Raw genomic sequence first — 12,211 nt, 5'->3', positions numbered from 1 at the left:
GATATTTCATCGGCTTTTCAATAAATGTTTAAAAACCACAAAAATACATATGTAGTACTATTTGTAATACTTTAAAATTAACAAAAAAAAAATAAAACCACAAAAATGCTAACTATAAAGGAAAAGTACATTGGTAAGATGATGTAGGTAAACACTGGTATTCACCTCCCACAATCACATCAAAATTACAACTAAAATACAGAACCACCATCATTCAGAACCATCTGAAAGCTGGCAGAATGGAGACCCTACAACTAGAGAAGTAAAGAAGAAAGCACAATGAGACTGGTAGGAAGGGCAGAGGTGAGGAACAGGACCTGTACCCACGTGTGCAGTTGTTTTTTTTTTAAATATCTCAGCTACAGAATCTGCACCTGACGAACAAAGGGTCCCAGCTCCATATCAGACTCCTAACCCAGGGTTCCAGAGCTGGGGAGAGAAGTCCCCGTAACTTCAGGCTGTAAAAATCAGCAGAGGTTGGGGCTGAGTGACACAGAAGCTGCTGGAGACCCAGTGTTCCTTTGTAAAGGGCTGATGAAAGAACTTACTCAGATTCGATCCCCCTGAGCTCCATCACTGGGCTGCTTTTGGGGAATCCAGGGACATACAGGAAAGAATTGGATTGACTAGCATAGGTGTAAGAACTCGGGGGAGAGGAGGCAGCTTTCTTTATTTCAGCTAGTATAGGCTTAATTTCTGACTGGTCCTTTTTCATGTTTTTGAAAGTCTCACGAAGTCCCTTGAACTCTGTATCCAGCAGTTTGTTTGCTTCCATTTCTTTATTTATGACTTGTTTCTTTGTCTCCACATTTTGACTGCTTCCCTGGGTCAAAATGTGGAGCACAGGGGTACTCGCAGGTATCATTGTTCCTGTGCTGAGACATCCCCTGTTGCAGAGCTGACAGGCAGCCATATCTGAGTCTCCATGAGCCTGGCTCACACTGTTGGCTCCATCCTGATGATTCCCTAAAACCCCCACCCCATCCAGTTGGCAACCCTACTCAAGCTGTTTGCAGCATCTTTTCCATATGAATGGCCAGGCCTGGCTCAGGCTTCAAACTTTACAAAAATCTCTCAAACAAGCAGCAGCCGGTGTCAGCATGCCTCAAACCTATCAGTAAAAGGCCCAAAACCAGGCACCAGCACCAACCTGCCTTGCTTCACAGTAGGACCTTACCTGGGCACTTCTAAGCCCAATACAAGTAGCAGCTGCAGCCATCTTTTTAGCTAATGTCGGGTGGTCCCAGGCAGTGGCTGACTTTGCACGTCCCTGAAGGTCCCAGAGTCAGTGCACCCGGTGGAGAGATTCAGACCATATCAGAATATAATTCTACACATCCACAAGTGACACACTCAAGGGGCATCCTCAGTGAGCACCACTGAAAGCAAGTCCTGCTCCATAAGGGTGTCTCCTACATAGGTGCTTTCCCACTGTAATCGTAGCTGGTCCTCACAGCCAATTGGCCTGAAGATCAATTCCTCTCAGTAACTCCAACTGCAATCAAGACTCAACTACTGTGCACATAGCCCACACAGGGGCACACCTAGAATGCCCAGCTCAGGTGACTAGGGAGGCTGAGCCACTGGACCCTACAGGACACTTACTACACAAGGCCACTCTACCAATTCCAAGAAATGTAGCTGCTCTACCTAATATATAGAAACAGACACAGGGAAAACCCAAAATGCGGAGACAAAGAAACAAATCATAAAAAAATGGAAGCAAGCAAACTGCTGGATACAGAGTTCAAGGGGCTTAGTGAGACTTTCAAGGATCTTAGTGAGACTTTCAAAGACATGAAAAAAGACCAGTCAGAAATTAAGCCTACGCTAACTGAAATAAAGAATAATTTACAGGTATTAAACAGTAGAGTAGAGGATTCTGAGAACCAAATAAACAATTTGAAATATGAGGAACCAAAAATACCCAATCAAAAAAGCAAAAAGAAAAATGAATTAAAAAATATGAAGATAGTGTAAGGAGCCTCTTAGAGAACTTCCAGTATACCAACATTCACATTGTGGCATGCCAGAGGGAAAAGAGAGCAAGATATTGAAAACCTTTTTAAAGAAATAATGAAGAAAACTTCCCCTACCTGATGAAAGAAACCCAAGATATACTATAATTAAAATGTCAAGGGTTAAAGACAATAATAGAATCTTAAAAGCAGCAAGAGAAAAGCAGTTAGTTACCTATAAGCGAGTGCTATATAAATATGACTGTCAGCTGATTTCTCAACAGAAACTTTGCAGGACAGAAGGAAGTGGCAAGAAATATTCAAAGTGATGAGTAGGAAGGACTACAACCAAGATTACTCTATTCAGTGAAGTCATCATTTAGAATTGTGGGTTAGATAAAGAGCTTCATAAACAAGAAAAAGCAAAAGGAATTCAATACCACCAATGTATTACATGATATGTATTACATGAAATGTTGAAGGATATCCTTTAAAAAGAGGAAGAGGAAAAAGATAAAAATATGAACAATGAAATGGCAATAAATACATATGTATCAACAATTGAATCTAAAAATCTAATGAACAAAATAAGCTGGTGATTAAAATAGAATCAGAGGCATGGAAACATAAAAAAGACCAACAAATCTCATAATGTAGAGGGGAGGAGGGGTGGGGGTGAGATTAACCAAAGATCCTATATGCATACTAGAAGCCCAATCATGAAATTCATGCAAGAGTAGGCCTTCTTTTGCCCAGCTACCAGCACTGGCTTCCCTCCAGTACCCAAGACCTGGGCTTCCCTCAGGCCACCAGTGGGCACCCAGGACATGGATTACCCTTTGCCTACCGGCAGGCACCCAAAACCCAGGCTTCCCTCGCAGCTCTGGCTTATCTGGAAGGTTGTCCGGAAGGACGTCCAGAAAGATGTCTGGTCTAATTAGCATATTATGCTTTTATTATTATAGATTATTATAGATATGCATTACCTATGGACACAGACAATAGGGTGGTAAAAGCCTGGGGTGGGAAGGGAACTGGGTGGAGATAGGAAATGAGGGGAATAAGAGGGATATCTGTAATACTCTCAACAATAAATATTTAAAAATAAACAAAAATTTTAAAAAAGAACAACAAAAACAAGAATGCTGGTAACAGTATTGATTTGGAATATTTATGAAAATAAATTGATTAGAAACAGGAGTGAGCAAACTACAGGCCAAATTCAACTTGCTGCCAATTGTAATAAGTAAAGCTTTATTGGAACATAGTCATGCTCATTTATTCACACATGGTCTGTGGTGGCTTTTGTCGTAAAAGACTGAGCTGAGTAGTCATGACATAGACCGTATGGCCGACAAAACCTGAAATATTTTCTATCTGGACCTTTATAGAAATAAAACTCCTTGATTAGCAAATAGGCATAGGATTTTGTATCTTCTTTGCCCAACTTCCCATCCACCACCCCACAAAAAAGTGGGCTAAATTACAGTGATTTTATATACCAGAACAGTCTTTGTGCTTAACCCCTCTTTGGTTATCAGTTACTTGAATGGAGCAATGAAAATTGTGGTCCCTCAGGAAAAGTCAGACTTCATAAGTGTATCAGGAAGAACACAAAAACAGCATGCACATGCCTGTTTGTCAAACATTTGTATAAATATCATGTACAAAGTCCTGTTCTGTGTTTTATGACCGTTCTTTATAACCCTATTCTCTGTTAGATCCTATGCTCTTTGTAGGCAAGGAATGCAACTGTGATCTATAGCCTTGGTTCTTTGTAGTAAGCACTACAGGAGCTCAGAAAATATCAATTGGATGAATGCATAGAAGGTAGAACAAAGTCTGTCTTCTTAGAACTTATTGGAAAGAAAAAATCAATTAATTAGCACACTTAAACAAATGCAGTTTTGTAATCAAAGTAGATGCACAGTATTTGAGCAAAGAAATGAAACCAATTTTCATGCATGGCTGGTGGGAACACATAACTCTGTGTCAGGTCTTTTACAGTAAATACAATTTAATGGCTAATTGTTGCTAATTGGAGGTACTAATGGTCCTAATGTTTAATTAAGAGATGGAAATCATTTGTAATTAGCACATGGTATCCATGAAAACAGATGTTGTTTAGAGCTGGAAAAAATAGTTTTGTTCTTTGAAGTATTTTAAACACCCCCGCCCATCCCAATTATGAGAGAGTTTTATAAAGTAATTCCCACCCCAGAAGAGGCAGTATAAAGATAGACTTCAACCAAATCTTTGGTAGAGCATCACCAATTCCAAGTTAATAAGGTTTTCCAATGCAAAGTGATGCTATCAACTAGCAAAAACAATATGGAAAAACTGCCTACTATTTTAACAGTGAATTCTGCCCTAATTTGGGCAAATACCTCTGTAAAGGACATCATTTGCAGAGCCTAATTTCCTGACTATAACACCGAAGGACTTCATATTCAACCACACTGAGTGAATCTGTATCATGACTTAAGTATGCCTTTTTTGTGAAATATTGCTATGAAGTTGTGTTGATAACATTGAATATTTTCAACCTATTTTTAGCTGGTATGCACGAAGGATAATCCAGAGAATAAATATATGTTCCAGATGTTTGCTGGATTCTTCTCATGCACTTTGGGGGCACTTTTCTCATTTCTTGTCTTTTCCAAAAACAGATCCAAATTTTGAACTCTAAGGTTTTTAGAAAAGGTGAACAAATTTTGGTTCTACTTTGGTTCTCTGTCAATAGTTTTTGCTTGATTTCAGGATGACAACCTTCAAGGGAATTAAGCTTAAAGCAACTGAGATACAATTTTGACAACATATTATTTTTTAGTTTTCATATGTGCCACATCAAATCCAACTAGGAAGAAGGAAAAAAAAATGATGACTTCAAGATTTTAAAAAAAAATTGCTTAAAATAGAAAGATCTTTTAAAGAGTTGTAACTGTTGTGGAAAAGAAAAAACAAAAAGAGAACAGTCTCTTGATTTTGCATGAAAACGTAGATAGTTCCAACCTCTGTCCTGCATTCTTAAAATGAGCTGGAGAGGTAACGCCAGTGAAATAAATCAAAGACTCTTATTTCTCAAACTTTAAGCACTTTCTTTAGGACATCGCCACTATGGCCTTTTCTCTATATCCTATTTGAATTAGTTTTTTTTTTTTTTTTAATGTATTTACTGTTTAACTAGTTCTCTTGGACTTTTCCTAAGCAAAGTATTCCTTAAGCTATGCTTTTGGTGAACTTATTCTGTTATTCAAATTTACATAAAAATAACTATATAGATGCTGAAATACAAATAAAAAGTTTGGGTCCCTGTACTCATAAATTAACTTTAAGTATCAAAGTGATACACAAATCTCACCCTGGAAAACACTGATCTGAAAGACTTTTCTGCCTTTAATTAAATCTATATTCCAAGTGTTCTGGAAAGAACTTTGTTCTTAAAAATTCTTCCTATGTTTTGTAACATGTTTTGGAAGTATGCTGTTAGCAATACCCTATTATTGGGGACATTCTCCCTCATAGTTAGCACATATCTTATTAATGCGAAAAACCAAATAATAAGACAATTCCAGACACAAAAATACCCCATTTAAATAGCAGCTTAATTTCTTTAATCTTTGTCACCTTCACCTCCAGTCCACTTTGGCCTCCTGCTCCCATGACCTTGACTTTGCCAAGAAATAGTTTATTATCCAAAATCTTAGTATTTTCTCCAGAACACTTTATACATTTCATTCATACTTCTTCTCGATCTTTCCACTTTCTCCCCAGCTCCCTTGCCTATTGCCCTCTTTTCTCATTCTGTTCATCATGGAAAGTATAGTATTGATTGAATGTGTCACTCAATCACTCTTTTGACAATACTGTCATCACACATTGCCCTTTTTCTCACTCTACTCAGTACAACCTTAGCTGAGGATTAATCCACCTGAATGCCTTTCTGGATACTGATCACTACTGTGGAAAATTAAACATCTTCACAGATTGGTATCACAAAAATTCGTAATCTGTAGTGTCAAATGGACCCCCGGTACTGCCTTTCAAACTTTCTGTGTATTGCCAGTTGGCTTTCTTACTCCATAGTTTCCCCAAATTCTGTTCTCCATGACATCTCCCATTCATTCTCAGATGTCACTTAATATGCCTCATAAAAAATAGTATTTACATTTAGGAAATTCTTTGATTTCTTATTCCTACATTTACAAACTTGCATACACATATTCCATCCCCTTCTTTTGCCCTCCCACATTCCTAGAAGTAACTGACTTCCTCAGTGACCTTGCTCTATGAGTCACCCCTCCATGAATTACATCTTGATATTTTAGAACTCTTTCCTGGCTTCTTCCTACATGACCAAATATTTTCCATCTTAAAAAGTAGTAAATCAATCAGTTCCATTGTCCATTTGTTTTTTCTAATCTTCTTGAAAGCCAAAACTGTTAGGTTTCTGGCATTTGTTACATCCACTTCCTTACTGCACATTCACTGTCTTCACCTTTCCCTTAAAACTACACCACCGGATTGACTAGTGATCTCTCTATAATTGACTAGTGATCTCTCTAAATCCAATGGCTTCTTTTCAGGACTAATTTACTATACGGGCTTCTCTTGAAATACTCTCTTTGGCTTCTTTTGAAACAACATATACTTGGTTTTCCTGCTATACCTATAGTTATCTTTTCCAATCTTTATTTTAGGCTCCTTGTTCTTAAATTTCTTTTTTGGGGGAGGGGGAGGGTGGCCTTTTTTTTTTTTTTTTTTTTTTTTTCAAGAATCTGCCTACTTGCCTTTGTTCTAAGCACATTCCCTGGGTGACATGACTTAATTCCAAGAAGATAACTCCAGTATCCACCTGTAGCTAAGAGCTATCTTCTGACCTTCAGATACACACACATCCAAATATTTGTTATCTCCATTTGGATGCCTCATAGATACTTTGAACTCAACATGTATAATACTGAACTTGGCAGTTTCCCTCTGGTTTATTAGTGTGTCAATTAATTATTTAAGGGGGTCTTGGAGACATGTTCAGGGGATTAGCTCAAGATGAGATGCCACTGCCCACTGATTCTCTGGTTGCAAGTCTTGTGGGGTCCCTTAGAATTTAGGGAAAACCTGCCTATGGGGGATGGAGATAGCATACCTTTCCTCTGGATTAGATAATTGAAAATGACATAACAAACCATTGAATTGACAGGAACTTAACTTCTCTCTGCTTCTATCTTGATATCCATTTAGTTACTACACTTACAAAGAATTGATTACTACCTGGGTTGTCCAATATTGACATACTTGGAGATATGAGAAAGAAATGTAACACTTTTATAATAATATTATAACACTTTCATAAGCCTGATTCACTTTCCTGATTTTCCCCAAGGTTGGGCAAAGAATATTCCACTTTTCAAAAGTTACTCAAGTTGTGCCCACCAGATAATTTATAAACATTTTTAAAAGGTAAGCTTATTTTCCTTTATAGGTAGACCAAAGAGGCCAAAGAGCTCTGTGCAAATTTATCAAATGTCAAACCACCAATTAAATCTTATCAGGGGAAAACAACTATAAAGTACTGTAAATTGTTCTTGTTCCTGTCACTTCTATATTAGTGCCTCCTTTTATATTCCACTGATGGGATCTTAGCACTTAAAAAAATATTAATGATATCAATACCAAGGCTTTCTAACTGTTATATGTGAGTACTATTTCTTGCTGCTTAAGCACACACAAAAATGCCAGATTACATTTCTTAAGGCTCTACTTTAATTGAGTCATTTCTCAGCTCAAGGACTTTCAGTGGCAGCTGTCTGTGGAATTAGGTGGGAACTCCAAGCCAGATGTTCTGTTTCAATTCATATGCATTGATCCAGACCCATGGCTGATATCTAGTAACTGCTTTTTATGTTTGCATTGCTTGTGTGTGTGTGTGTGTGTGTGTGTGTGTGTGTGTGTGTGTTCTTAAAAGTGGAATCAGGAAACCCAGTAGTAGGAAAGTTTCAGTTTCTGTCTTTCCTCATTAACATTGGTGAATTTTCAAGAATAGATGCCTCTTGTTAAACAAAGATGCCATATATCTATTAAACCAGGTAAAGGTTACATTACATTAAACAAAGTATGCCAAATGAAACACATTATGCTATGATAGGATACACATTTTGGAGAAAGATAAGTGATGTTTTAATTAATGACAATTTATAGAGCTCTCCAAAAAAAAAAGCGCAAAGTGGTCCTGGCTGGTGTGGGTCAGTGGTTAGAGTGCCAATCTCTGCACCATTAATTCCTGGTCCAGGGCACATACCTGAGTTGCAGGTTCAGTACCCACCCCTTTCTCCCCCACCAGTCAGGGAAAGTGTGGGAGTCAACCAATTGATGTGTATTTCTACATCAATGTTCCTCTCTGTCAAAGATCAACGGGAAAAAAAATATCCTCACTCACTCCTTGGGTAAAGATTTTTTTTTTTTTAAAGTGACTTCACAACTGAAAGCTAACTCACTGTTTCTCAATTGAATTTGTAAGATGAATATTCAGCCATGAGCACCATTACACAAGTCCATCAGACGTGAGGAAAGGATCCTTCAGATGCTATAATAGGTCAGGCAAACCCAGTGGCCAAGAGCATGCTGCTCTCTTATCTGAAAACCACGGCTCAGTGGCCAGGCTCTACCAACTGATGGGCTCTCCTGGACTTCATATCTTGCTTAGATTGTATATCCTCATCATCTAACACATGAAAGGATCAAAGGGTTCAGAGCTCTTTAAGCTGCCAGTATTTTATTTAAAAACAAATCAACAAAAGCAAAAAATTATGACCATTATCCTCTTTCCATGAAACCAAAAATCAAAGTTAAGAAGGCACAACTAAAAATAGAAACCCACCTTTTCACACACGCATACCCTATTATAAACTGCACCACCAAAGTTTATGAAACAACTTAAATATTGCTAATAAAAATATTCAAGATCCTAAAGGATTCTCAGATCACTCTCTGACACTTTGCTGTACATTGGCAGCTTCTCTTTCAATATCCAAAATACCATTTTTGGAACAAATCTGAAGTTTTGATTCATTCAACAAACAATTATATTGAGCACCTACTGTGAGTGAGACACACTACGCTGGGTGTTGAGCAAGCAAAATGGGATGATTTTCTGATTTCAGAAGAATTCTGGTCTCCAAAGCAGTGCTTCTCAAACTACAATTTATTAATTTGTGCCCTACTCTGATAAACATAAATATCCTCTCCCATTTCTCAGAAATCCTGATGAACCCTCCCACACTGAGAACCTCTGATACACAGAACATAGATAGACTCCAAGTTCTGCGTATCCTTCATATATCAAATTTCTTTAAGCTTTTACTTTTTATTATAGAAGTAACATATTTATTTCTCATACACAAAACTGGACTGAACTATTAAGTACATTTTTGAACCATACTCTGCCCATTCCCTTGCCCACACTCAACCCCCCACCCCAGAACTGAAATTTAAATTCCTCGCACCCAGCCCCATTGAGAATCACTGCTTTAAAGAGTTTTGGAGAAAACCAGGCAACTTCCATCTCTCCCCACCAATCAAGTCTGAAAGGAATTAGAATTTTCCTACCTGACACAACAGCTGGTGGAGTATCATAATCCTGTCTTGGGACTGAATCTTTGAATGAAAAGAGCATGAGAAAGAATGCAATGAAGTACAAAAGAAAATAAAACAGAATCTTAGCTCTACATCTCGGAAGTGCCCCACTCACTGTATGTCATGTGGTTGCCTAACCCCCCTACCTCCAAGTTCTTCAGGCACTATGACCCCTATCTAGTTTATAGTTGTTACAATAATCCCCATAACCACCACACTGTACATGGTGTTTGTTAGGCTCCACCTGCTAGGACAGTACATTCTGTCCCAAAACACGGTCATCTTCTTCAGTCTGCCCATTGCTTTGGTCACTTCTATGGGGTATCAAGGTGAAATCTGTACCCTCTCTGACTGACCCCAAAGTTCTACAAGGCAGCCCATCTAGAAGGGGCCCATAGCACAATATGAAACAAAGTCCTGGTGGGGGAAAAAAAAAGAATGGAAAATTTCAGAGATCAATAAAAAAAATGTGCACATTCCCATACTCTATGGGGCTGACACATTTTGATCACTCAGCTCTGACTCTGATCCCAGTGGTTGCCAGTCAAGACCAAGGAGCTTTGCCTGCTGGAGCAGTGAGAGCAGGGACAAGTAGAAGAACCTATTCAACGATGATTGCTGTCTTTTTCCTAAGTGTTGTAATATTTCCCTAACAAATATTAGGGAAAGACTAATTAAACTACATGGCATCCATTTCAAAATTTGAGGTTATATGGGATCAAATATATCTTTTTTTTTTTATGAGAAAGAGGTTTTGGTTTAATAAATTTCTTTAGCCAGAGATCTGAAAAGGAAAAGTTGGACCTGGTCTATGGCCCAAGGCCTCTCCTACCTTCCCCCCACCCCCTTTAAAAATAGAAAGTCCTAATTTAGCCCCAATTCCCCTTGGAGGGGTAGACTGTGTAAAAAGACCAAATATTGCTCACATTCAAATAAACTGCCAAAACACAGTTACATAGATGTTCTGTGAGACCCTTATTCCTGTTATATGATCATTATTTTGTTTAAAAACTAAAATCTCAAACTTCCTTTTCCCCCCATACACTTAAAAACTTCATTTGGACTATCAGACATTTCTCCATTTAATCTCCTTGCCACAAAAGGACAATGTTAATCACTTTCTCATGAGAAGACAGATTGAAAATATTGACCAAAGATTCAAAGGCAAATAAACACCTTAGTCATGAATCATTTTGCTTCTCGCAACAGGTATGTGAACTAGTGAGTTGATTATCATCACCAAAGCTAGAATAAGTAGAAACATTTTTATAGAATCTCCAAATATGTTCTTAAATATTGGTAGCAATTCCTAGTTCCTTTTTAAAAACTGCAATCACACATTGCTACAATCAAACAAAAAGTTAATTTTATGATCATGCCACTAGTCATTTTTCCACAAATACATTTATATTAAAAATAAATAATAAAAGTAAATGTTATTGTTGTAAACTTGCAGAATGTATACAAATACGATTAAAATAGGAATGATCCCTAATCCCATCACTCAGAAATAACCACACTTGTTTTGTATTTCTATAGCCTTATTTCATAAATATTTTTTCATGTTTGCTACATGTGCACGTTTAAATCCTGCTCATAATGATAGCTCATCCTTTTCCTACTTAGTTTAATTTCTTATATCTCCATGTAATATTACATTCTCATCTGTGGGAGGCTTATGGCTTAATCATTCTTCTTCATTAGACAGTATAACAAACAGTAGCTTGAACACTTTTGAGGTATAAAGAGGCTTTACTGTTACTTTAGACTATTTCCATAAAATAGCTTCTAAAATTAAAACTTATTGGTCAGTCATCAGAACTGTTTTAAAATATCTTGACTGTCCACCTTGCTATCCAACTGGGACTTTTATAAATTTAGATCCCTGTCATCACATAATGAGAATGTTTATTCCTCACACCTTCATCAGCAATGCGTTTTATAACTTTATTTAATGGGTTATGTATGTATGTCACTGTGTGTATTTGATTAAATTACTATCTATTATTTTTTCATGTTTTTTGGCATTCTATTTCCTCTTTTACCAACTATACATTCACATTGTTTTTAACTATTGGGCTCTTGTATTTTGTTGTTAATTAATTTGAAGTCAGAATACCTTTTTAAGCAGCAAAAGCTTAATATTTGCAATTAAACTTTCATAATACTAGACTTTCACTTAATGCCTATTTACCTTTTGTTTATAGACTACCTTCAAAGTTCATTTATCTTAGAATAAGACTAAACAAATTTTAAAAAAAGATTCCATTTTATCTGTATTTTCAGTCTTGAATTTGACCATTTTTAATTAACTGACACTTTTCCCTCAAAAACCATTTACAGAGATTTACTCATTGCCATCTGTGAACTTACGATATTATTTTCTAGTCATGAGCCCATTTAGCACGATGTGTTGTTCTTTATTACTCTTAGTCCTGATACTGATATGTAATAATTAAAAAAGGTAATCTCTGAGCAAAATTAGTAATTCAGGAATTTCACCTGATACCGTCAACATTTTAGAATAATAAAGGAAAAATGGTATGACTGAAAAATGTTGGAGAACTATCGATACATGCACAAATGGAGTAGAATTACAAGATTATCTTTGTGAGTGGTTA

At 37.0% G+C, this 12,211-nt stretch overlaps 1 protein-coding gene across 12 annotated transcripts in view; it reads right to left on the bottom strand.

The window, feature by feature from the left end:
• RBMS3 (RNA binding motif single stranded interacting protein 3) overlaps window positions 1–12,211 on the bottom strand; it is a gene marked incomplete at its 3' end in the record, with an annotated part of 624,952 nt that overhangs the window by 54,438 nt on the left and 558,303 nt on the right. For 8 of the 12 annotated variants that reach the window (XM_084902493.1, XM_084902503.1, XM_084902504.1 and 5 more), the window contains one exon: window positions 9,564–9,611. The exons of the other annotated variants lie outside the window; for them this stretch is intronic. In XM_084902493.1, coding sequence (XP_084758619.1) covers window positions 9,564–9,611 — 48 coding nt within the window. The remainder of the gene's footprint in view (window positions 1–9,563; window positions 9,612–12,211) is intronic. 12 annotated transcript variants of the gene reach the window in all.

Source organism: Pipistrellus hanaki (genome assembly GCF_964339955.1).
Source record: "Pipistrellus hanaki genome assembly, chromosome: 13".
NCBI classification, from domain to species: Eukaryota; Metazoa; Chordata; class Mammalia; order Chiroptera; family Vespertilionidae; genus Pipistrellus; species Pipistrellus hanaki.
This window is presented reverse-complemented; position numbering and strand designations above follow the sequence as displayed.